This window comes from Athene noctua, chromosome 24 (assembly GCF_965140245.1).
Source record: "Athene noctua chromosome 24, bAthNoc1.hap1.1, whole genome shotgun sequence".
Taxonomy (NCBI): domain Eukaryota; kingdom Metazoa; phylum Chordata; class Aves; order Strigiformes; family Strigidae; genus Athene; species Athene noctua.
In genome coordinates, this window is record NC_134060.1 from 693,690 (window position 1) to 717,054 (window position 23,365).

A 23,365-nucleotide genomic window follows, 5' to 3' on the forward strand; every position below is an offset into this window, starting at 1 on the left:
TCTTCACAGAGAGAGATGTTCGGCATAACATTTAAAAAAACCCCCACTCTATTAAAATTTCAGAAATACCAGCTGTGTTTGCCCGGTCACCAGAAATAAATCACACCGATGGCATTTATACACACGGGAATGTATCATACCCAAGTGAATGCAAACCATAGGTTAGACGGAGCTGCCGCCCCAATCTCTGTGATTTCTGAGGAGCAGCAGGATCTCAGCAGAGCAGAGGCAGGCAGGTAGATAAAATATTGATATTTATATTGTTATTTACAGCACAGGCTGAAACGCCCGGTTAGAACCTCGTCCGCCGCGACAGGCCCGGCAGCTCCCGCCAGCGCAGGGCTCACGCGCCCGGCAGCGCGTGCCGCGTCCCAGAGAAGTCTCTCTCCGTGGCTATTCAAATCAAACCACAGAAGTAAAACACTTGCACACGGACGCTTTAGCTCCCCGATTGCCAGGAACCCCCCGACCCTGCGAGGGCGGCCGGTGCGCGCCCCGGGCAGGGCAGCGGCTGGCGAGGACGAGCCGGGCACAGCACAGCCCGTGCCCTCCCAGTCCCGTTTCACCCTTTTGCTTTTTTTTGCCTGACTTCGATCTTCTCCTCCCTCCAGCTTTCCCCTGCTGCTCTCAGTCGCCATTTCGGGAACTCCAGATCCAAGGCACCGATATCTGGGATCACTTTGTTTTCTCCTGTTCAGGAGCCGTCAAACCTGGAGCCCTTTGCCAAGGAGCCCTGCCTGCCTCTCTTGGAAGCTGGATCCCTGAACACCCATCCCTGAGGAACTGAGCTGGGAAAACTACTGGGTGATCAACCATCTACGGTGTCTTCTGGCCGTGCCTGGGATGGTTTTGAAGGCCAGCTAAAACCCCACTGCTGTCCCTGTGCTCTGCGGGGAATCACTGCAACAAGGAGAGTCAGATGGCTGACGTTGCCTTTATCCTGTCAAATAAAACAAAGTAGCTCAATACCACGCCGAAAAAGTGCTCCGAGTACAAGTCCAGTCTTGTTCTGAAGTCTTGGAAATCTATTTTTCCTTCAGTTAATTGACAAAATCTGTAGATCATACAAGGAAGACAATCCCTGCCAAAAATCAAACATCACTAGTTTTTAATAATACAATGGGAATAACCCCTCAGAACATATGTAATTATGGCAGTGAGTCATTCTGATGGCATCACGTAACCACATGCACTGGGATTTTGACAAGGAAGAGGCCACATAAAATTCGGAATGATTTCATTGCAGCAATGGTCAGGTTAGTCGTGTCGATGAAGCTGGGGCCGTCTGGGGACGGGCCTGGCATCTGTCACCAACCCCCCTGTCCTGTCCGGTGCACAGCACGGACAGCGTCCCGCTGCGGCCGATTTAAAAAGAAACAGGAAAAAAGCTAAAAATCGAAACAGGAGAATGCGTCGATAGCAAAAGAAAAGCTTGTGAGTCATACAGAAACAAACAATTACAGAGTAAAAAAAATGTGAGTCGCATGTTATCAGATAGACAAGTAAACAACCACAGCTACAGAGATACTGCAAGTTAAATACCAACTGTTAGCCCCAGTAATGTAATTGTGGTCAGGGAAAACATGAGAGAGAGGAGAGCGCAGCTGAAGGGGTGAATCTGTTCCAGTTCGAATGCAATTCCCGTATGTTATCAGCTCAATCTCTCCCTGTGACAGAAAACAGAGGCTTGCCGCCCGCTCCGACGGGGACAAGAGGGCTCCCCGTAAGCAGGGCCGGGGAAAGTGGTGCTGAGACCTCCCTGCTAAAGCTTTCAACGTGGGAATTCAGCAATTAACTCTGAGGCATTACCAATAAAAGTTCTCCACGACATAACCTCATGGCTAAAGCTAGCTATTTCTATTCTTCCACAGCAAGAGACGGCAATTTTCTGGATGCGCTCCAAGGTATCTTGCTAACAATAAAAAGGGTGTTTTCTTAAGGAAAAGGAAGAAAGAGTGGGGGAGAGCAGAGCAAGTATTACTCAACTATTTAGTCTAAAAATTTGAAAATCAAAAGGATCTTCTGACAGATTGATATCAACCCTAATAGAAAACACGCTTGTCCTGGGAAAACTCTTCTCCACGAGCCTCAAGTCTGATAGCTTAAACAATTATCTACAATTTGGGATTAATTTTTTTATGCCCACATCAATGCGTGTTTTTTAAATGCCCAAGGCATAGGTAATTCTATGAAGAGAAAAAAACAGAAATCGTAGGCTTGGCCAAAACAGAGCGAAAATTCAAGCCCGCCTGCCGTCTTACAAAACATCTCACCAGTCTTGGCTCCTTAGGACATGGCTGTACAACAGGAACTCGGCACTACCTAAAAGCAAAATGCTGAAAATCATTAAAAGAACAAAAATCTCAGAAGCTCTGTTATTGTTCTGGGTTTAGAAGAGCATTAGCAGAACTAGAAGGAGCCTGAACCAGCCGTGGATACTCTGCTGCTAATGAGCATTTAGAAACAATGGGCCAGACCTTTGTTCCCCAACGTGCTGACCAGTTTGGCCCCAGCCCAATCTCTGGTATAAATTAACACCGTTGCAGCGGGGCTTTGTTAATTCCCCCAAGGTGAGGATCCTTCCAATTCCTGTTAAAATCTGGCAGCAACACGAACACAGGCTTAGTCTTTCGAGATGCAATTTGCCTAAATTTGATTGAAGTCACGGCACTGTCCATGCAATTCTTTACATGCACAGAAAAAAGCCGGTGTTGTTATTTCGAATTTTAAACAGCCATAGCCAGTAGCCCAGAAAAAAACAACCCCCGTGTGCCCGGGGCCGTCCCCCCAGCGCTGCCCGTGTGCCCGGGGCCGCTCGGCACGGCCGGTGCTCCCGCCAGCAGCCCTGCGCCACCGGGCCCGCTGGCTGCCCACATGCAATCATCGGCAAATGGAAACCAGCGCTCAGGCCAAGCTCCCAACTGATTCCCATTATGTGTCTGTGCACAAACAGCGTTTCACAAACAATGCGGGCCCCCGTGCCAGCGCCCTCCTTACTGCAGCCTCCTTCGCCTCTGAACCGGGCTGCGGTCCCCGCGCTGCCCACGGCGGGAGCCCCGTCCAGACACCGCCGGCCCGGGCCCGGGCGGAGCCGGCGGCAGCGCCGCGTCCCCCCGGGCCCCTCCCGCCAACCCCGGCCCGGCGGGGCTCACGGCTCGGCCCCGGAGGCCCCGCGGGCACGGCGGAGCGGGCGGGGGGGGGGGCGGCCCGGGGCGGCGGGGCCGGGCCAGCCCCACGCGTTGCCATGGCGACCGGCCACGCACGTGGGTGTCGGCGCGACGTGCTGCGCCTGCGCGGCCGGAAGCGGCTCGGAGGAAGTGCGTCACGCGCTGACCCCGCGCGCCGGAAGTGCTTGTGCTGCCGCTTCCGGCCCCGCGCGCGGCGTGCGGCGGAGAGGCCGCCCGGTCCTTCCCGGTCCTTCCCGGCTCCTCCCGGCTCGCCCCGCGCAGGGGCCCCCGCTCGGCACGATGGTGAAGCCGCGCTACAAGGGCCGCAGCACCATCAACCCCTCCCGCGCCAGCACCAACCCCGGTACGTGCGGAGGCCGCGGGCCGGGCCGGGCCGTAACGTATCGGAGCGGGCCGGGCCTGACGGTGTCTTGTCTCCGCAGATCGCGTGGGGGGCGCGGGAGGAAACAACATGCGGGACCGAGCCACCATCCGGCGCCTCAACATGTACCGGCAGAAGGAGCGGAGGTGAGCGCGGGCGGCCCGCGGGAGGCGGTGGGGTCCCGGCCTGGCCGTGCCGTTACCGGTGCCGCGGGTGGCTCCGTGCGCCCGCCCGGGCGGAGGCGCTGGGTGGTTTCCCGCGGGCCGGGCCGGGATCCCGCCGGGCCGTGCCTGAGGAGACCCCGGAGCCCCGCGGCGCGGGGAGCCCGCTGGTCGGTGCGGGCTGGCAGCGTGGCCTCCGGTGCCAGCGCCTTCAGCCTGCGGCAGATGGAACCGCGCCGCGGGCAGCGGCCCCTGCTCTGGTGACAGAATCCCTGTTCATGGTCCCGGAGCCGCGCTGATCCTGTCCCCGGTACCGCCGTGAGCTGGGCACCTTCCCCCAGCTCCCGCAGCCTGGCGCCGCGGAGCGGGGAGGGCAGCTGGAAAACACCTGATGCGGAAGAGCTGACGTGAGCCCACGGAATGCCGTGCACCCCCCGTGCCCGGAATTCCTCACTTCCCACGGCAGCAGAACTTCGGTGTCTGAAGAACCCGAGTTCCATGCAGCTCCTTCGCTGAGGGTCGCCCCTTCGCTCCCCCCGGAATCGCTGTGGAGCAGCTCCCACCTTGTAGACATCTGTCTCTGCCGTGTTGTGGATGCCGCGGGGGGTTTCTGAGAGTTCTGCTTCGGATTAGCAGTTTTGTTTTGTTTTGCCAGATTTCACTTCGTTTTGAGAGCAGGCCAGGGAATATGTATTTTTAAAAATTGCTGAATGTAAGCCGGGTCTCAACTTGGAAATTACCTTGTGATGAGTGTCCTGCACCACCTGGCGGGTAGAGCTGATGAAAAGGTTCCACATGAACCCATGAGAGAAGAAGGTGTTTGTTAGGAAACCGTACTTTGGTGCTTCTTGCACCGTGTTGAGCCGTTCCTGGCCTGACGTAGGCAGCCTTCGTCGGGGGCCTGGTCAGGCTGGGGTGGGATTGCGGAGCGTGCGCTGCCTGACAGCACCTCTGCTCCAGTCTCAGTTAATTAGTCGTTACAGGCAGTACCATCGCTGGTAACAACCTCAGGGCACCAGTTCTAGGGGAAGGGTCTTTCTGATGTTGTGTAGTGAACGAAAGTGCTGGAGGGGTGTGCGCTGCCCTCCTGTATTTACACGTGTTCTCATTTTTCACTTAGAAACAAGCATGGTAAAGTGATTAAGCCTCTGCAGTATCAGTCAACAGTGGCACCAGGCACAGTTGCCAGAGTGGAACCAAATATTAAATGGTTTGGTGAGTTTTTCTTCAACTTTCAGTCTCAGCGAGCTTAGAAACCGTTGAACTTTCTGTGTCTGGAGGGTGTTTATTTCACAATTATGGCCTCAGGTGCTGAAAATGAAGGTGAAGGACCCCACCGTAGGCTCTGGGCTCTCGTTTCACACGTACCTGTACTTTGGGTGTTTGCTTTCCGTGCACTGCTCTCGAGTCTGGTTTTTCTGTCTCCTTTGGTCATTTTCTGGGGTTTGCCCACGTGCGGGTATGTTGTAGCCTGCGTATGTTAAGTATCCTAGGGATACTTTTAAAATTTTCCTGAAACGGTGGGAAAGAAAGGGATTGGCTTGTCCATGCTAATTGGAGGTTTATCTCTAGTAAAATCCACTGTTCCTTGTGACTGGTATTTTTGATTCTGGATGGAGTATTAACATTTTATTGGTGTACCCGGGGTGTTTGAAGCAGCTGAGATGAGGAATGGTCGGGTGCAGCATTTATTTTTACGTGCAGGAAATACTCGTGTGATCAAGCAATCGTCCCTACAGAAGTTTCAAGAAGAGATGGAAACGGTCATGAAAGATCCTTACAGGGTGGTCATGAAGCAAAGGAAGTTGCCGATGTCCCTCTTCTACGACCGGATCAAACCACACGTGAGTACTGCTGGCCCGCGCCGGGGGCTGTGGGTGTCGTGGTCAGCCTGGGAAAATGTGTCCTGGAAGCATCAGGAGGGGCAGAAATTCTCATTTTCCGATAGGAAACTTGCCCTGAAATGTCTCAGGTTAGCGTGCCTGCCTGGGGTGGCTGCAGCAGCTTGCCCGTGTGTTCTGATGCTTCTGAGAGCTCGGGTGACGGAGGGACCTCTCCTGAGGACACCTCACGCCGCAGACGCTCGTGGGATGAATCTGAACTCAAATATGTGCTTTTTATCTTGAATAATTAATTCTTGTGCGTGCAGCCTGCTTTTCTAGTACATCAAATTTTAGTTACTACCGGGTTTCTTTCATGATGTCCGAACTATTATTTTGGACTCTTGGTAGCTATTTCTTCATGTGGAAACTTCCCAGGTTTATGTCATAAAAATGTTACCTAAATTAGGGAAAAAATTATAAGAAGCATAAATGCGCACTACAAAACCAAATTACTTCTTTCAGCAATGAATTGCGTGCCGTTCCAAGAAAAGTTGGCATTCATTACAGGCTTTAAAATCTACAATTTTGATTGTAATTATCCCTGACAGAAATCTGTGAATTTGGCGAGATTTGTTCACTTGTTAGAAAAATAAGAAATGATCAAAGATAGAAGCTAAATTTGTCATCATTGTAGCCTTAATTACATTTGACATAATTTATGGTGAAAGAGCTGAAGCATAGTTCTTTGGCAAGTGCAGTGTGTTCTGTTGCTTATTAAACATCCACTCTCATGTTTCTCAAAGATTAAGCTGGAAAACTCAAACATTGTTAGGAAAGTGCCTGTAACTCTCGTCACAGGTTGCAGGGGTGTGCCGAGCTGAGCTCTTGCTCACTGCGTGTCGTGAGAAATGGGAAAAACAGTGCCTGTGGTTTTGTTTTTTTGTTTTTTTTTTACCATCCTGTTTTCCTTAGACCTCCAGAGTTCACATTCTTGACACAGAAACATTTGAAACAACATTTGGCCCCAAAGCACAGAGGAAAAGACCAAATCTTTCTGCAAGTGATGTGCAGGCTCTGGTGGAGAACGCCGAAGCCTCGTCAGAATCGTACGATCAGGGCAAGGACCGAGACCTGGTGACAGAAGACACTGGTGTAAGGTAAATTATTCATTGTTGACATTTCAGAAAAGCCAGAAGTATTCTTAAAGAAGTATCCAGTACATCCATCAATGTGTTACTGTATGAGGAGTAAGAAAAGTGAAATTAGCTGAATTTGGGATTTGTTTTTAATCCTGTTTTGTCCCTGTATATAACCAAGCTGTTGCTTCCATGAGGCTCTTCTGTCTTTATTCATAATTCGTTTTCTGTTGCATGTCAGAATATCTCCAAACTCGGGTTTTGGGTCAGAAGGAACTGACCGGTGGGCAGATGGGAATTTTTGAAAGACCACAGGTTTGAGGGATCTTTCTGCAAACGGGTAGATTGAGGCAGAGGACGGGGCGGGGGCTAAGGCCCAGCTCTCTGCTACTTGGGCCTCATCTCTCTGGTCTGTAAAGGGCTTAGAGATGACAGCACTGTAACCCTCTTGTGGTGGTTGCTGATGTCTCTGGTAATTCACTTCCAGGGATGAAGCACAAGAGGAAATATATAAGAAAGGACAGTCCAGAAGAATCTGGGGTGAGCTCTACAAGGTGAGCAACGTTTGTAATTTGCAGCTGAGCCGTGTTCTGTCTGTCAGCCTTTACAGAGTGAGGTGCTTCAGCACAGCGTTGGAAATCCTATACAGCAACAATCCGAAAGGCTCTGAAAACCATTTCTTGCTCTGTTGGGGAAGCTTTGATACAACTGGATTTGCTGTAGAGTTTCTTAGAAATGTTAAAGACAGCGACTTTCTTCTGCAGAGATGTCCTGAGTTTGTCATTCCCTCGCCTGCTTTCCTGTCAGCCTGGCCTGGCTGGCTTGAAGCCACCCTCCTCTTTGTGGTGCTGATACAGGACGTAAACACAAGCAGAAGCAGGCAGCTGGAGGAGAGGGCAGAGATTCCGTATCAAATCTCTGCCTGCCTGAGCTCCATTCCTGAGCTCTTGTCCCAGCAGAGCAAACATTAAAGTGTATGATCTAGAGATGGACTGGCAGAGCGAAGGTATTTGCTTCTCTTAGAGTCCTGGGCTTTGCCACAAATAAACTACTCACGTGCCCTGAAGTTTTCTCAGGCTGAAAACATCTGGCCTGTGGATAGGGAGGTCTTCGGAGGGCTCTGGCCCTCAGTTCCCCCTCAGCCACCTTGGCTGCCAGAGAAACGGAGACTGCGAGTGAATTAGGGTTGTAAGAGCAGCCTGTGTCCTTCCAGTGACACTTAGATGTTGAATTGCTTGACTTTTTGCTCTGAATTTGTGACTGTAGCTTAAAACCTTTTCATTTAGATCTAAAAGCACTGGAGATGATGGAACAAAACAGATCTCAGTAAGTCGCTGCCAAAAATGCAGGAAATAGCTGTGACACAAATTCACTTGGCTTGAAGCGAGTCACAAAACGACAGCTCCCTGCTGTAGATGCTTAGTGGACTAACAGCAGGTTCCTGCTTGGCTGTGTGTTTCATATTGATCCAGAAAACATACTTTATATCCTGATCCTTTATGAAATGGCAGAACTGAATTGCTGCAGAATGGATGGAAAACAGTGGTTTTGTCTACCAAAGCAATTAATTTTCCCGTTTGGGTGCAGTGTTTTCTGTCCCAGTGCCACAAGCATCTTCCTGGTGCTGAAGAGCAGATGAAAGCTGTTCAGCTGTCCCGCCTGTTTGGAGGGGAGTTGGGAGAAGAGAGAGCAGGGGATCAATTAGTCTTCATAGATCTTCACTAGCCTGTGGGCAGGTCACAGTTGTTTGTGAAGGATACAAGGTTTTTAAATTAATGATGTAGTTTAGAAAATCGCCAGTTCTCATTTTGGAGGTACAGACATCTTTCTGTAAAATCTTTTCCTTCTGTGTGATTTTTTTTTTTTTTTTTTTCAGGTCATAGACTCATCAGATGTCGTTGTTCAAGTTCTGGATGCCAGGGATCCCATGGGTACTCGCTCCCCTCATGTGGAATCTTACCTTAAAAAGGAGAAACACTGGAAACATCTCATTTTTGTCCTGAACAAATGTGATCTTGTTCCTACCTGGGCTACTGTAAGCACAGTAAAAGGACCTTCTTTGTTCCTTTTGTAGCCTCTGCTTTAATTCTGTTGCCAGTCCTCATGCTGGTCTCAAAGGGCGTAATGTAACTGGGTCAATGGGATCTCTCTGCTTGCCTGCTATAAAAGTAACAATTACGATGTAAATCTGTCCAAGTTTGGCTGAGTTGAGCAACACTCACCAGCCACAAATTCTCTACTTCCTCTGTCTGGATTTAACAGTTCAGCTGATGTCTCCAGAGTATGCTAAATGTTAGCCCGCTTAAGATCCATATCCACTACAGCTGGTTTGCTTTATATTGTTAAACTAATGAGTTTTAGCTAGCAGTGAAGGCGTTTTTGGGAAATTGTTTGTCTTTTAGAAAAACAATACTCGGTCCTTTTAGCTGTTGGGTTGGTGAAATGCTTCAAAGGTTCTTACAGAGCCATTTTTCACGGACCGTTCCCTCTGTGACCCCGGTGAAGATGCCGTGTGCTTCTGCTGCTGAGGAGCCCTAACCCGCTGTCCTTTCCCTCCGCAGAAGCGCTGGGTTGCTGTCCTTTCCCAGGAGTATCCAACGCTTGCTTTTCACGCCAGCCTCACAAACCCTTTCGGCAAAGGTGCCTTCATACAGCTCTTGAGGCAGTTCGGAAAGGTACGGAACAATTGGGGGGATTGGGGTGGGGGTGTGTTTAATGTGGACTCTTCTGTTTTATTAGCACTTGGGGTTCAATACGCTTTCCTGTGGGCATTCTCTCAGCAAATGGCTCCATCAGCAAAGCTCCCTTTGGAGAGAAGATGGAAAATATTCCTTCAAATATGTTCGAAATGTCTGTCAAACCGAGGAGACCCAGACAGAGTGGGTTTGGCCATCAGTCTCTGGTCCAAGTTTCTTGCAGACAGAGTGTCCCACTGACACTCCTAGGTCTCGTTTGAATGTGTAGAGCCTATTCCACACCTGTTTAGGCCCTACCTGTATGAATGTTCTATTAAGATATTCTCCTTTTAAGTGTCTTCATTTTTCCAAGAAAGGCACCTTCTGTTGCCTTTAGTTACTGTCACCTCAAGCCACGTCCCTATTCTGTCCCCAGCTCCTGTTTGTATTTGCTTGGTTTCTAAATAAGATGTTCACAAGCAACAAGGAATGCAAGGGGTTCACATCTTCTTTTTGAAGTAGCAGATATTTTCTTCATGGCTTGGAGTTCCTGGATGGCAAGTTGGTTGTGCCCTTACACGTTTCTCCTGACAGCAAAGAGCTAAGCTTGTTTTTTGATCTGGAACTTTGGTGTCCCCTTTGCTTTGCGGTGCAGTGAAAACAGTAGCTGCTCAGATGTTCAGAACTGTAGCAGTAATTGTGTCTTTCCCCGTGAGTTGTTAAAGAGTTGTGTTATTTCTTAACAGTTACACTCTGACAAGAAACAGATCAGCGTGGGTTTCATTGGTTATCCGAACGTTGGCAAAAGCTCAGTGATCAACACGTTACGGTCCAAGAAAGTCTGCAATGTGGCCCCTATTGCAGGTGAAACAAAGGTAGGAAGAGATCTCTGCATTAAAAGTAAAAATTAATTATGTAAGTGCACTGTCAAAGGCAGAATTCCTGCAGAATCAGCTCAGTGGCATTTCCAGGTCTAGCACTTGAGCTGTACAGGCTCCGTGGCCCCGAGTGTGAGGAGCCGTTGTGCTGGAGCCCTGCTGCTGGGGGCACGGGGGGGCGCCCGGCTGCCCTCGCTCCTCTCCGTGCTCTCCTGTGAGGTGACTGGTGTGTTTGTGCTGCCGGGCTCTGCTAGGCCTGCGGTTGTAACTCTGCTCTTCAGGAGCTGACAGTGAACAAGAAGACAAAGTTACAGGAATCTTCTCTGCTAGCCTGTTCCTTTTGCTCCTAAATATCACTGCAGTCAAGGTTCATGGAAGAGGAAAACCACAGAATGTTGGAGTTTGTCGTGACTGTGGTTTCCTTACCTTGGTCCTGTGTAGTTTGATGCTAAGCTGGCATGGGCTGATACGGGAGGAGCGAGGGGCAGCACATCCTGGGAGCTGACAAAAATGCCAAGGGCTGCTCTGTTCCTGCGTGCCCATACCAAGTGCCCGAGATGAGTCCTGTGTGTTAAAACAGGAGAGGGGGCCGTGTGGAAGGAGGTAACGTGGGGAACGCCTGGTCTTTCAGGTGTGGCAGTACATTACCCTGATGCGGCGGATTTTCCTCATCGACTGCCCGGGTGTGGTTTATCCGTCTGGGGACACGGAAACAGACGTGGTGCTGAAGGGGGTGGTACGTATCTGCACAAAGTGCCGCAGGGTCTTTGCTGTTGTCGGTGCGGTGGGTTCCGAGAAATGAGCGCACAGTGCCCACAGGGTTGATGTTCTACCGCTCGTTTTCAGGTTCAAGTTGAAAAGATTAAGAGCCCTGAAGATCATATTAGTGCTGTGCTGGAAAGAGCCAAACCAGAGTACATCAGAAAGACGTACAAAATTGATTCCTGGAAGGATACGGAAGAATTCCTTGAGAAACTTGCTGCTAGGACTGGGAAACTTCTAAAGGTGTGACAACTTTCTGCATTTGCAGGCCAGAAGAGCGTGTGGCCTGTTAGTGAACGTGGGAGATACGACTGTTCCTGTGGTGTGCCCTCCAAACGTGGACATAACCGTTACCTGGTTCTTTCAGGGTGGGGAGCCTGACACGCAGACTGTCAGCAAGATGGTTCTCAACGACTGGCAGAGGGGCAGAATTCCATTCTTTGTGAAGCCGCCGAATGCAGAAACACGTCCCCAGGTGAGACTGTGACGCTTGTGCCTCTTCTCACACGTTACTGGGATTTCTAATGGGATTTTCGCTGTGGTTTTTCCCGCAGTGCCATGTGACGTGGGCAGTGCGTGTCCCGGGCTCTGCCCAAGTCTCATGATCCAGGTGACACTTGACTTGTTGAGGAGCAGGTAGTGATGCTCTTTAGAGAGGTCTGAGCCATTTTACAGTCGTCTGACTACCAGAAACGTCAGTAGCTTTCACATCGTTAGCCTGTCATCTTGGGCTTTTTCCGAAGAGATGAAATGGACGTTCCTCTCGGGGATGGTGGGACAGACTTTGTGGTTAATATATCCATTACGCTCTTCCTTGTAGCCTCCTGTGTTGGAAGTAGCTGTGACATCAGGCCAAGATAATAATGAGGATAAAACACCTGAGACAGTAGCATCGAGCACGGAGCCAGCAGAAGAGAAGAATAATGCAGACACTGAAATTAGGCAACTCATGTCCCATGTTCGGCAGAACTTTGGGAGGATTAATGTGGCACCTCAGTTCTCAGAAGAAGATCTGGTTCCCGTAGATGTGCCAGGCTTTGAGGACACAGACAGTGATGCTTCTGGGGAGGAGGAGGAAGAGGAGGAGAAAGAGGAAGATGAGCAACATCAAGATCTGGTAGAGGAGGAGTCGCAGCTGGCTGTACCGGGTGCCAGGGAGAGCTCCAAGGCAGTTCTTAAGGCTTTGGATGAGAAGATTGCAAAGTACAAAAAGTTTCTGGATAAAGCCAAAGCCAAGAGATTCTCCGCAATAAGGTACTAAATCTGTTCAGTGACTCGACTATTTCACAGGGGGGGTGTTAAAAGGGTTAATGGGATTCTGCTCTAGTTTCACTCCGTTCCTGACTTGCTTGACCGGTTCCTCTGTTGCCACACACAAGTTGCCAGAGCTTATCTAGTTTAGCCATAAATATTTGAGCTTCTGCTAAGCGGCAGTTTGGTTTTGAAAGATTATTCCAAGAAGTCCTATTTACCAGCATAACTAAAAACGTTCTCTCTTTTGGAAAGCTGCCTCTTAAACTTTGGGTTAGGAATCCGTTGGTACTCTGGCTGGCGGTCTCTCCTTGAGGCTGGGCTCTTTCTCGAGCAGTCCCAAGGCCAGTGTCCTGCCCGGATGGGCCAGCTGGGTCTCCACGCGTGTACTAAAGTATTGTAGCTCATACAGCAGGCCCAGTTTTAGCAAAGCTCATCCACCAGCTTTGTGAGGACTAAGATTTCAAAGTTAAGTGTTACATCTTGTGGCTTTGCTGCCGACAGGCTACTGGGATCTACTGAAGACGGATCACTTGTTGGAGGTGATTCCATTTGGTGTTACGACGTTCTTTTACTGCTTATTTTGTCTTTTGTAGAATACCTAAGCAGCTGAGTGAAAAAGTGTTTGCAAAATCCATGCAGAAGTCTGAGGAACCCAAAGAAACTGAAGGCACAGGTAAAACAAGATCAGATGTTCTTAATCTACGTTTGTGAATCCTGTAAGCAAGAGAAGAGAGGGAGTTAAGGGGGGAAGCGTTCATGAGCTCCTGATGGCAAGTTCTTTTTCCCCGAGGCTGTTTAAACCTTTCCAAGGCTAACTCAAGGGCTGCCTGACGGCCTTGCTGTAGCCCTTCTGTAGAACACCTCTCTGTATCGTAAGATACGTCCCTCTAGTAGTGAACGAGGCTGAAGACAAACGTTGCATTTCCAGAGGAGGGTGCTGGGGGCAGGTCGCAGCCGGAGCACCGTCCCTGCCCCGGGGTGTGCTGTGACGCAGGGGGGAGCGGAGGGGTTTCACGGCACCGCGAGAGCACAGAGGTGCTACAGCCTGCTGGTGTCTCGGCGGTGACTCCAGGAGTCTGGGGCTTCAGTTTCCGTATAAGTTTGATTAAAGGCAAAATCATGTGGGAGAACCCTCTTGTGACAAGGCTGTAGAATTGTTCTGGGCGTGCGTGGGGCTTTGAGCAATCTGCTTCTCATGAGCAGTTTTCTTAGTAATAGCAAGTGATCCTCTGGTCAGGAACACACACCTTGTTCTGGTAGAAGCTATTAAAAGCGAACCAGAGGAATGCTTTGAGAAGGGCAGGGGATGGTGACCCCAGTCTTAGGTTCTGCAAACAGACGGGTGTGTTGGAAGATGCCCGAGCACGTGATCTCTGCTGTTTGTAGGCAGCACAGAGAAGAAAAGAAAAAGGAAAGCAGAAGAGGAGGAGGAGGATGACCGCTTGGGTGAACAGCCTTGCAAAAAACTTACATCCAAAGAAGTAAGTGTGATTTCTTGCAGTACAGCAAATGAGCGGGGTAAGAGTGGTGAGATGGGGCAGGAGGGAGCGAGCGCGGGGGCTGCAGCGGGGGGGTGGCTCCCTGCTGGCGTGAGAGGGGGCGGTGGCGCGGTCCGGCCGCACACGGACGGTGAGAGGCTCCGGCGGGGAACAGAGCGTGGGAGGGGGGAGCCAGGGGGTCACTGCTCCGCTCCCCCCGTCAGCCGGCCGGGAGAGCGGGCTCCGTGCTGGAAGTGGCAGAGTTTGGGGCGAGACGGGCAGTGCTGCTCTGTCCTCAGAGAGAGCTGCTGCTGCTGTTTTCTGTTCGTGTTAGTCAAGTCTAAACAATTCTTCTGGAATAACTTAAATACCAAGGGAGATCGTCTGCCTGTAGGACTCTGAAAGTGATTCGTAAGCAAACGGGTACAGCGGGGGCTGTTTGGGGCGTTGCTGTGGGCTCTCGGGCTGTCAGAAGGGAGCAGACAGTTCTGTGTGAATGTTCTGCCACGTCTTCTGTGAAAGAGCTCCTGGGTGACTCTGCACATCAGCTTGTGTCTGGTTTACTGCTTCTGTAAAGATTAAAGCGTATCTTCCTTTAACGTTTTAAGGGGGTGGGTGGGTTCCGTATAGACATCCATATATTTGCATCAGTAATGGGGATTTTGTTTGACATTATTTGACATAAGGCATGTGCAATGCAAAGTGAACAACACTTGAAAGAATGCAAACAAATTCAGGCTATGGATACTGGGGGTTTGCTCATGTGTTTTGTGTGTATTTGCAGAGAAGACGAGCTGAGAGGCAGCAGCGCTCCAAGAAAGTTGGAGTCCGGTATTATGAAACTCACAACGTGAAAAATAAGAATAAGAACAAGAAAAAAACTGGCTTGGAGGGACAAAGATCAAAGCACAAAAAACACAAACATAAGCAATAACTGCTTATTCTATTAAATTTTACATAAAACAGCTCTAGTATGCAGTGGCTTTTTTTAATATGAAACTTGCCGTTCCCATTCAAAGCCCAGTTTGACTTGTCTCTCTCGTTCCCAGGAGTAGCCTCTCACTCTTTGTTTCTGCATCATCTGAAAGTTCTTTATGCAGCTGGAGATCGTGGTATTTCCACATCACCGTCGCAGGCCAGTAAACACTGCCTTGGCAAAACATATCCTGAAGTGTTACTCAGTGGCGGTGGTTTGGGTTTTGGTTTGGTTTGTTGGGATTTTTTTTTTTATTTATTTTTTTTTTCTGGAAACCAGCTTTACGGAGGTTTTCATACAACCAAGGTGAATCGTCTTTCCCCCGTCTCTTGCTGTGTGTAACCAGGGAGTTGCACGAGTTCATCAGAGGCTGCATTTGGGATGCTTGGAATGGTGCCCTCGGAACTGACCCCGCGGGGAGCTCTGGTGTGGCTCAGCCTGGGTCACCGCCAGCGGTTCTGACGGGTTTTGAGGTACAATTAACACCGACACACAGGTACTGGAGGAAACGCCCTCCAAGCACCTGTTCAGGAGTCCCCTGCTTTTGATTCCTACTGAATGTGACTTACAGTAGACACTTCATGAAATGTTTCTGAACTTTCTACAACATTTTGAAAGTAATAATGTTACAGAGAGGCTTGCATACAAGAGTGCTGATCAGTTGATTGCTTCGAAGGTCATCCAGCCTATTGCCAACAGCAATTCCTAGACTAGAACTGAATAGGCTCACCATTCGGGGAGCTGAACACTGCGATGGTATTGAAAGAGGGCGCAGTAATTAATGAAGCTCTTAAATTTCAACTCTTCAAGAGAAAAAGAAAGAATATAACTACGCTGCCTTCAGTTACCGGTAAGTGAGAACTCGGACAAATCTTTGTCGCTAATTGCAGGCTGCTTGCTCTGAGCCCTGCCTGGCGGACGGCAAAAACATCTACTTGTTTAGTGCAGTGATGCTTTCAAGTTGAGCCTGAAAAAACAGATGAGACAGTCAAATTAGATTCAACCTAAAAAATAAGCCTGCGTGGCTGTAAAGCGATAGATTGTTCGATATTCAAAGCGAGGAGCTGAGGGATGCTGCAATACTGCGAGAGAAGCACGCCAGGGTTTTTTCCCTAGTTATTCCATTCCTTGCTACACGTTTTATAAATTAGCTTTTCGTTCTTGGCATACACACTTGTTGCATTCTGAGAAGAAAAGAGCTGGCCTTGGTTCCATACAATGAAAGACTCAATTTTATAATGTAAAGCATTGAAGGGGAAATTAAATAAAAGCTGTTGAAACAGTGGTCTGAATTCTCTGATTTCAGGCTGGACTAGGTTAGCTGAATTAAATGTTTGGCTCTCAAGTATCTGGAACACAAACTGACTCTGGGACAAAAGTAGCTGGGAACAGCGTTTTTCAGTTCCTGAGACAACTTGACGCCCAATCAGCAGATTGATGGGAGAGCTCCCCTGCAGCCCCGAGGGCTGCGGCCCTGGTGCACACACGGCCCCGGAACCCGGGGCTGCCGGGAGGGACGGGGATGCGTTTGGTGATTCAGTTCCGTGCCCTGAACCACTCGGGATGGCCTGAAGGTGTTAAGGAGAAAGGAGGAGCTGTAGGAACAGCTCAGGTGAGGAGAGCAGCGTAAAGGAAGGGTCTAGCCAGAAACATTTAACGTTGCTTATGGCAACATTTTCTCCTTACTCAAAAGATGTGAGGTTTTTTTCTTTTCAAAAGCAACGTGATGAGCAGAAGCTCTCTCTTCACCAAAGCAAACGCACAAAATCACTCCTGTAATCCTGCAGTCCTTACTGTGTTTCTTCTGCTGTTCTCACTGGGTAATGTTAAATGTTAAATGGTGGGTACCAGGGAGTCAGCTTCAGAGGCCGACAGCAGAGAAACAAAACATCTGAATTAGCCTTCACCAGATTTTCTGTTTTGTAGCTGAGGTGCTGTTACAGCCTTACAACCGAGTTATCAGAAATGGATTCCTGGGTATCGGTCAGCTTTGAAGCCTCTGCATTCGGGGTTCAGCTGCATATGTCTGCTCTTCTCCAGCTGACTGTAAAAATGTGTCATTTTCTGAACAAATTCCGATCCTTCCCTGGCAAATGTGTGTATGACAAGAATCTGATGAATCTGACCTGCTGTTTGCGTCGTCAGGTTTACGGGTAACGACCAGCTGCTGATTGAGCAAGGAAGTAAATGCAAAAGCACTATTTTCCCATTTCTGGGAGAATTTAAAGAAAGTGGAACATGAATACAAATGCATAATAAATGCAACTATAAGGAGAAAGTTATTTTCATATCTTCCCAATTACAGAATGAGAAGTTTTACCATTACTATTTGAAATTGCAGGTTTTTACTGACCTTCAGCTGTTGATTTGTTCGTTTCAGGAACTGAACCTCCTCGGCGTGTTTCTTTTCTTGGATCTGTTGCCTTTCATTTTCACGTTTTTCAGTAGCTTCACATTTAGCTTTCTGTTCGCTCACTTGTCTTTCCAGCTCCCGCTTTTCCTCTTCCAGCTCTGCAATCTTGGAAAAGAGCACAAATCTCTCAAGTTTTGTTTGTTAATGATCAATTTTCAGTGTTGTACCATCTTTAAAACGTTCCAGATAAATCAGCACACAATTGATGAAGTGCAGTTAAGCCCTAGGAAAACAGTATTTTGATGATCTTTACTGCCATCCAGTGGAAATAGGAATAACTGATTTTGTATAAAGTCCGGTACGCAGCATCCTTACACTGTATCACGTGCCGAAAACTACATTATGGGGTCAACAGCCCAACTTACTCTTTTTTCCATGTCGGATTTGCCTTCCTCAGCTTGCAGTGCCTTCCGCATGCCAAACGCCACGCTGCTCTCGTACAAGGTCTGATAGGCAGCCATTGTCATTCGGATTTCATCCCTGACTCGAAGCAGCAACAGCCCTCGCTCCGCACAGTTAATTGTAACTTGGCGGATCAGTTCATCTTTAAAGAAAGGGTGCAACAATCTAGTTAAAGTCGCCACTGCACCTTTATCTGGGAACGCTGGATATACACAGGGCGCAGAGGCTTTTAGCTGTTCTCTGCGCTGCAGAAGTGACCTGGATTTACCAGTCTCTGTTACGTTAAAGCTCTAGCATCAAGTGCTAGCAGATAAAAGCAGAGTGGTGGTACAGGACCTATAGTAACAACAACGATACCGATCCACTAACGCTATAACAGCGAACATCTAAAAACTTGTAAGGGTTTTTTGCAGTTATTGGGGAGCCCCCAGAAGAGTCAGGAGCCTCCAGAAGAATCCTGCTCCGGGCACTGGCCCTCTCTTGCACTGGGAAGACCAGCAGCAGGTCATCAGTGTGTAAGTGCGCATAACCATTACCCAGGGTTTTAAGTTGTTTTAAATTAGGTGTTGGGTTAAATACAGACGACAGAATTTTAAGCATTTCTTACTGTAACGTAAGCGTAGACATCCCTTACAACGCGGGATTTGAGCGTCAGCTTTGCCACTAAGGGCGCCGCTGTTGAAACGCTCTGTGCGGGCCAGCTCTGGCGGGTGTTACTGGTCCCAGCCCTCCGCAGGGGCAGGGCGGCTGCTGGAGGAGCCCCCCCTTGCCCTGCCCCGGGGGGCCCGAGGCGCTGTTAGTCCTTCTGCAAGGCTGCGGGGCTGTGGGCACTGACCGAAGCACTGCCCGTAGAGCTCCCTGCGGACGGGGCAGATGCCGGTCTCCCGCGCCTGCCGCTGCAGCAGCCGCAGGTCCAGCTGCTCCTGGAGGTGGACGACGTCCTGGCGGGTGCTGGGCGCGCTGGACACCTCCTGCACCCACCGCTGGTTCTCCTCCTCCCACTCCCTGCCACGACAAGCACCGGGCGTTACCGGGTGTTACCGGGCGTTACAGGGCGCGCCGCGGGACACCCCCCGCCCACTCCCCCGGGGCGCTGCCAGGCGCGGGCGGGTCCGGCCCCCTCACCGCGGCGGCAGGATGGCGTTGAGGAGCTCCTGCGGCTGCTTGGCGGCGGCGGCGGCGGCCGAGCGGGGCGGCGGCGGGACGGGCCCTGTCGCGGCGGCTGGCGGCGGGGTCCCCTTCGGCGCGCGGGCCTGCGGAGAGAGAGCGGAGCGCGGTAGCGGCGGGCGGCGCGCAGCCCGCGGCCCCCCCCGGCCTCCCCGGCGCCGCTCACCCCCGGGGGGCGCTTCTCGGGGCGGCGGGTGACGAGCCCCGGCGGGTTGTACCGCAGCAGCGAGTCCGGCGGCGGGATCATGGCGGCCCTTGTCGCCATGGCGACGGCGGCCGCGCGGCGGAGGGCGCATGCGCGGGCGGGGGGAAGGGGGCGGGGCCGCGCAGGCGCAGGAGCGCGCGGGGTGGGCGGGGCCGGGCGCGCCCCCGGCGGAAGCGCTTCCGGGTGGCGGCGCGCGAGGGCGGAAGCGGCGCGCGGGTCCCTTTGTGGCGGCCGCGGCGCCATGGAGGCGGCGGCCGAGCGGCGGCGGGAGCGGCGGCGGCGGGAGGTGGCGGTGAAGGCCGAGAAGCGGAGCCCCCGGCGCTCCGCCTCCCGCTCGGCGCGGGGCAGCCAGTCGCCGCCGGCCGAGGAGCGGCGGGGCCCGGCCGGGCCGCGCCCGGGCAGCCGCGGCAGGAGCAGCAGGTAGGGCCGCCCGGCGGCTGCGGGCCCCGCGCTGCGCCCGGCCCGGCCCCGCCGCTCACCCCCGTCCTCTCCTTGTTTTCAAGATCGCCCAAGCGGAAGAGCAAATCCGGGCGGAGGAGCCGGTCCCCGCGCGGCAGGAGGAGCCGGAGCCCGCACCACGCCGCCGTGAAGGTGAAGCAGGTAAATCGCGTTGTCGGTAGCAGCGAGGCCCGGTCCTGCCCGCGGAGGCGTTAGCGGGGCCTTTGCGCGCTTCCCGGCTCCGCAGCGACGTCAGACTCTTCCCGTGGGACTCGGCCGTGCGAGGTACGACCAATCGACTTCTGACCCGGCGGGTATTTTATTTTCCTGGAGCGGGTCCGTTAGGAAAAGGCGGGTCTCGGCGGCTTAAGAGCTGGCGCTGCTCAGCCGGGGCTCTGCCGGGAGCTCGGTCCCGTGGGAGCCCAGCCCCTGCCACCGCGCCTCTGTGCCGGCCGGCTGCTTCCTGCGCCCACCGCGCCGTTTCCTGATTGAGGGCAAATCGCGGGAATCCGAACGGTTTGGCAAAGAAATGAGTTTCTCTCACTTTGTGTTAGACCTGCACACAGCACGTCCGAGAGTGCGTTTTCCACGTGTGGGAGCGTGATTCTTCTGAAAGCTCCCGTAGACTCACTGCTCTTTCGTTCTAATTCTGAATGCATCACTGTAAGCGGTTCCTCGTTACAGGAGCGAGATGACCATTGTCGTAGAGGAAACGAGGAGCGAAAGCAGAGGTACCCATCAGAGCAGGAACACAGGAGGGAGAGGAGCGGTGACAGAGATAGACACAGAGACCACTCGGACAGAAGGAAGAATCCGAACGAACGGCCCGGAGTTCGAGGCCACGAGCGAGAGAGGGATGTTCAGAACATCCGTGAGCAGCAAGCAGAGAGGGAGTTCTATAACGAGAGAAGACGAGAGCATCGGCAAAATAACGAAGGCAGTGGTGTCAACCAGAATCCAGAACTTGGGCAGTCCGATACCAAACCTAAAGAAAAAGCTTCTGTGAACAAAGAGAAGCCGAGCTTTGAACTGTCGGGCGCGCTCCTGGAGGATACCAACACTTTCCGAGGTGTTGTGATTAAGTACAGCGAGCCCCCCGAAGCTCGGATCCCCAAGAAGCGGTGGCGCCTCTATCCTTTCAAAAACGACGAGTTCCTCCCTGTCATGTACATCCACAGGCAGAGTGCTTACCTCCTGGGCAGGCACCGCCGCATCGCCGACATCCCCATCGACCACCCCTCCTGCTCCAAGCAGCACGCCGTGTTCCAGTACCGGTAAGTGTTCCCCTGCCTGCGGGTGAGGCCGGGTCGTTCGGGAGCTCCTGAAGAAAATCAGACAAACAAAAACCCCCCCCGGGGTCTGCGCAGTTGAGAGATACGAGTTTGCTGTAAGTATGTTAGAGATGGAATTTATGTTTGGTTGTGGCGCATCATCCTAGCGGTAATCAGAACTATCCGTAATTCACTTAACCACAAGCAGCGTTTTAGTAAGAGAAATAACACAGCAGGTGTAAACGCAGAGCTGTGCGTGTATCTGCACCGGAATAAACTGTAGGTGTAATTGGCAGGGAGAGTATTTCAGAGAGAGGTTTTATTCATTTGGTCTTTCACAACAAAGTCTGCTGGGAAGCAGCAGGGGTTGCTGCTGCTGGAGACGGAGACGCTCGCTGAGGGAACAGCCATCTGTTCCCCTGTGGGAATCGCTGTCTTCTGTCACCAGCAGTTTTAGAAGGTGACACAGTCTGTCAGAACCTGCCGGGTCTCGCGCGCTCTCTCGTTGCTCAGACGACTCTTCGCTGCGCTGGGGCTCGTGTCCCGGGAGCCCGTCTGCTCTCGGAGCGCGCGTCCCGCCCGGCGGTGGCTGAGCCCCTGTCTGTGTCTTGCCAGGCTGGTGGAGTACACGCGCGCCGACGGGACCGTGGGCCGCAGGGTGAGGCCCTACATCATCGACCTGGGCTCCGGGAACGGCACTTTCCTCAACAACCAGCGCATCGAGCCGCAGCGCTACTACGAACTGAAGGAGAAGGACGTGCTGAAGTTTGGGTTCAGCAGCAGGGAATACGTCCTTCTCCACGAGTCTTCGGACAAATCTGAGGCCAACACAAAGGACGATGATGAGGAGGAGGACAAGGAGGAAGAGTCTGACAGTTAACGGATGAGGAGGAAATGGGGGGCAGGGGAGAGAAGTTCTTTGCAGCTGAACGTGCGTTGGGATGTAAACGTGGAGCATCGCAGCACCGATGCCTCTTACTGCCTTAAAGCCCTTTTCTGTTGCTGGTCTGTTCTCACCGTTTATTTGGGGGGACTTCACTGATTGCTCACCTTTTGATAGTTCTGCATATCGGGAAATACAGCTTTTTTAATTTTTATTTTTTTCCCCGCAATAAGCAAAAGAGCACCTGGATGCGAAAGCTCTGATGCTGGGAATATTCAGCAGATGTGGAAAGACTGTCCTCTTCTAGGAAACCATGTAAAACCACAGCTGGCGTATTTAAAATTGTTTTTATTAACTGTTTTGTCATACCCCTTTGGAAATGCTACTTTAATTGAAGCGTTAGTTAGAAAGTAACCCCACGCACTTTGTTTGTTTGGTAGAGTTCGCCAAATTCCTCTGCCTGTCAGGATTTCTAGACAGCAGAATTTACCAGGCTCGCTACTAAAATTTAGGCAGAAATGTTGCAAAGCCGCCCCCAATCCTTGTATTTCTGTTTCGGGTAGTTAGTTTGCCCTGGGATAACTTTCCGGGAGGGGCATTTCACTGGAAAACGCTGCCTGAAAACTACAGGGGAACCTGAGCGAGAAGTTAAAGGCTTCCTGGGGTTTCGGGTGGCGATGGGGCGAGCGGGGGGCTGAGGTCCCTTTGCACCCCACGATGCTGAAGCTGCCCCTGGGGGTCCAGTGTCCGGCTCTGAGCCTGGGGCCTTTCTCCTGGTACCGCCTCGGCCCCGCGCGTAACCAGCCCCTCCTCGGTTTTGTTTGAATTCCGCATAAACCTTGTAGGTGGTGACACGTCTAACCAGAGTTTGCACTATTTGAGTTGTATAACTTTTTATAAAAAGTCGCTTGTTTAAAGTAGTCTTCTCCCCTGTAAAAGAAAACAATGCTTTAGCAAGAGAAAATCCAGTCCCACTCGCTGACCGTACTTGCCTCCGGTGTGTTTTTGGGTCTCTCCCCACTGCTCGCTGGTGTAAGAACTGTGCATTTTCCACACCGTTTACTAATTCTCCGGGTGTTTGTTCCGCGGGCGCAGCCCCTGCCCTCGCCTGCCGCGCGCAGGGGCCGGGGCCTTGCTGTAAATACGGGCACGGACGGAGGTTTCAGGCTGCGCGGAAAGAGTTCTGGCCCCGAGGATCTCCTTTCTATGCGCTCGGGGGGTTTTTAAATAAAGAATTTGTAAATTTAGCCCGAATTACTTTTTAAGTTGTCAGATTTTTCTGGTGTTTCTATTTTTTTTTTTTTTTTCCCCTTTTTGTTCCTCCAGACGGGTGAACTCATCTCGGTCTTAAAGACACCAGACGCGTCTGGAGATCCCGAGGCGGGGTGCGGGCCCTCCTCCGGGGCCCGATCCCGCCCCGCCGCACGGTCCCGCGAGGGTGGAGCCGCCGGGGGCCGCCCCGCCCCCGGGCCGTGACGTCGTTTGGGAGGAGCTCGGACCCAGCTACAAAATTTTGATGGAATTGGGCAAATGTGTGCGGGGCCGAGCGCGGGCCGGGGGCGGGACCCGGGGCCCTGCCGCGGGGCGGGATGGGGAGGCTGAGTGACGTCACGCGCGGCCGGGAATGACGTTACGCAGGGCCGGCAGTGACGTCGCCCGGGGCCGGGAATGACGTCACCCGGGGGCGGGAGTGACGTCACGCAGCAGCCGGCGGGCCGGGCCCGCCGTGCGCCTCCCCGCGGCCCCCCCCGGCCGCGCGCCCCCCCCGCGCCCGTTACCGGCCGGGGCCCCGCGGGCCGCGGCCGCCGCCCAGCCGCCCAGCCGCCGTTTGCGGGTCCGGGGTCGCGGCGCCGGGGCCCCCGTCCCCGCCGCGGGGTGCCCGAGCCATGCGGCG

The 23,365-nt window shown here is 52.2% G+C and overlaps 3 protein-coding genes and 1 long non-coding RNA gene across 5 annotated transcripts; 2 read left to right on the plus strand and 2 right to left on the minus strand.

Moving 5' to 3' along the window:
• Window positions 1–828: 828 nt before the first annotated feature.
• LOC141969980 (uncharacterized) lies at window positions 829–3,132 on the minus strand. The gene is made up of 3 exons (XR_012635125.1): window positions 2,998–3,132; window positions 2,274–2,322; window positions 829–940 (listed from the first exon to the last, which is right to left on the minus strand). It is a non-coding gene; the product is annotated as an uncharacterized LOC141969980 (long non-coding RNA).
• Window positions 3,133–3,352: 220 nt separating this feature from the next.
• Window positions 3,353–14,683, plus strand: GNL2 (G protein nucleolar 2). Of its 2 annotated transcripts, none has more exons than XM_074926206.1 (16): window positions 3,353–3,531; window positions 3,611–3,695; window positions 4,831–4,925; window positions 5,415–5,554; window positions 6,506–6,690; window positions 7,157–7,223; window positions 8,546–8,704; window positions 9,231–9,344; window positions 10,091–10,219; window positions 10,854–10,958; window positions 11,069–11,227; window positions 11,352–11,459; window positions 11,805–12,238; window positions 12,832–12,928; window positions 13,663–13,719; window positions 14,501–14,683. In XM_074926206.1, exons 1-16 carry the CDS (start codon window positions 3,468–3,470, stop codon window positions 14,648–14,650), a joined length of 2,148 nt encoding a protein of 715 aa, XP_074782307.1. In that variant the 5' UTR covers window positions 3,353–3,467; the 3' UTR covers window positions 14,651–14,683. The 2 variants fall into 2 exon arrangements, with proteins under 2 accessions (XP_074782307.1, XP_074782306.1); XM_074926205.1 differs by having other exon boundaries at window positions 12,832–12,911; window positions 13,625–13,719.
• A 127-nt stretch (window positions 14,684–14,810) lies between these two features.
• Window positions 14,811–18,941, minus strand: DNALI1 (dynein axonemal light intermediate chain 1). The gene is made up of 6 exons (XM_074926208.1): window positions 18,841–18,941; window positions 18,633–18,760; window positions 18,343–18,512; window positions 17,471–17,649; window positions 17,046–17,210; window positions 14,811–15,659 (listed from the first exon to the last, which is right to left on the minus strand). The coding sequence occupies exons 1-6, from the start codon at window positions 18,937–18,939 to the stop codon at window positions 15,624–15,626; spliced, it is 777 nt and encodes a 258-aa protein (XP_074782309.1). The 5' UTR covers window positions 18,940–18,941; the 3' UTR covers window positions 14,811–15,623.
• Window positions 18,942–19,072: 131 nt separating this feature from the next.
• Window positions 19,073–22,807, plus strand: SNIP1 (Smad nuclear interacting protein 1). Its single transcript, XM_074926331.1, has 4 exons — window positions 19,073–19,299; window positions 19,383–19,479; window positions 20,002–20,591; window positions 21,204–22,807. Exons 1-4 carry the CDS (start codon window positions 19,121–19,123, stop codon window positions 21,466–21,468), a joined length of 1,131 nt encoding a protein of 376 aa, XP_074782432.1. The 5' UTR covers window positions 19,073–19,120; the 3' UTR covers window positions 21,469–22,807.
• The last annotated feature ends 558 nt before the right edge of the window (window positions 22,808–23,365 follow it).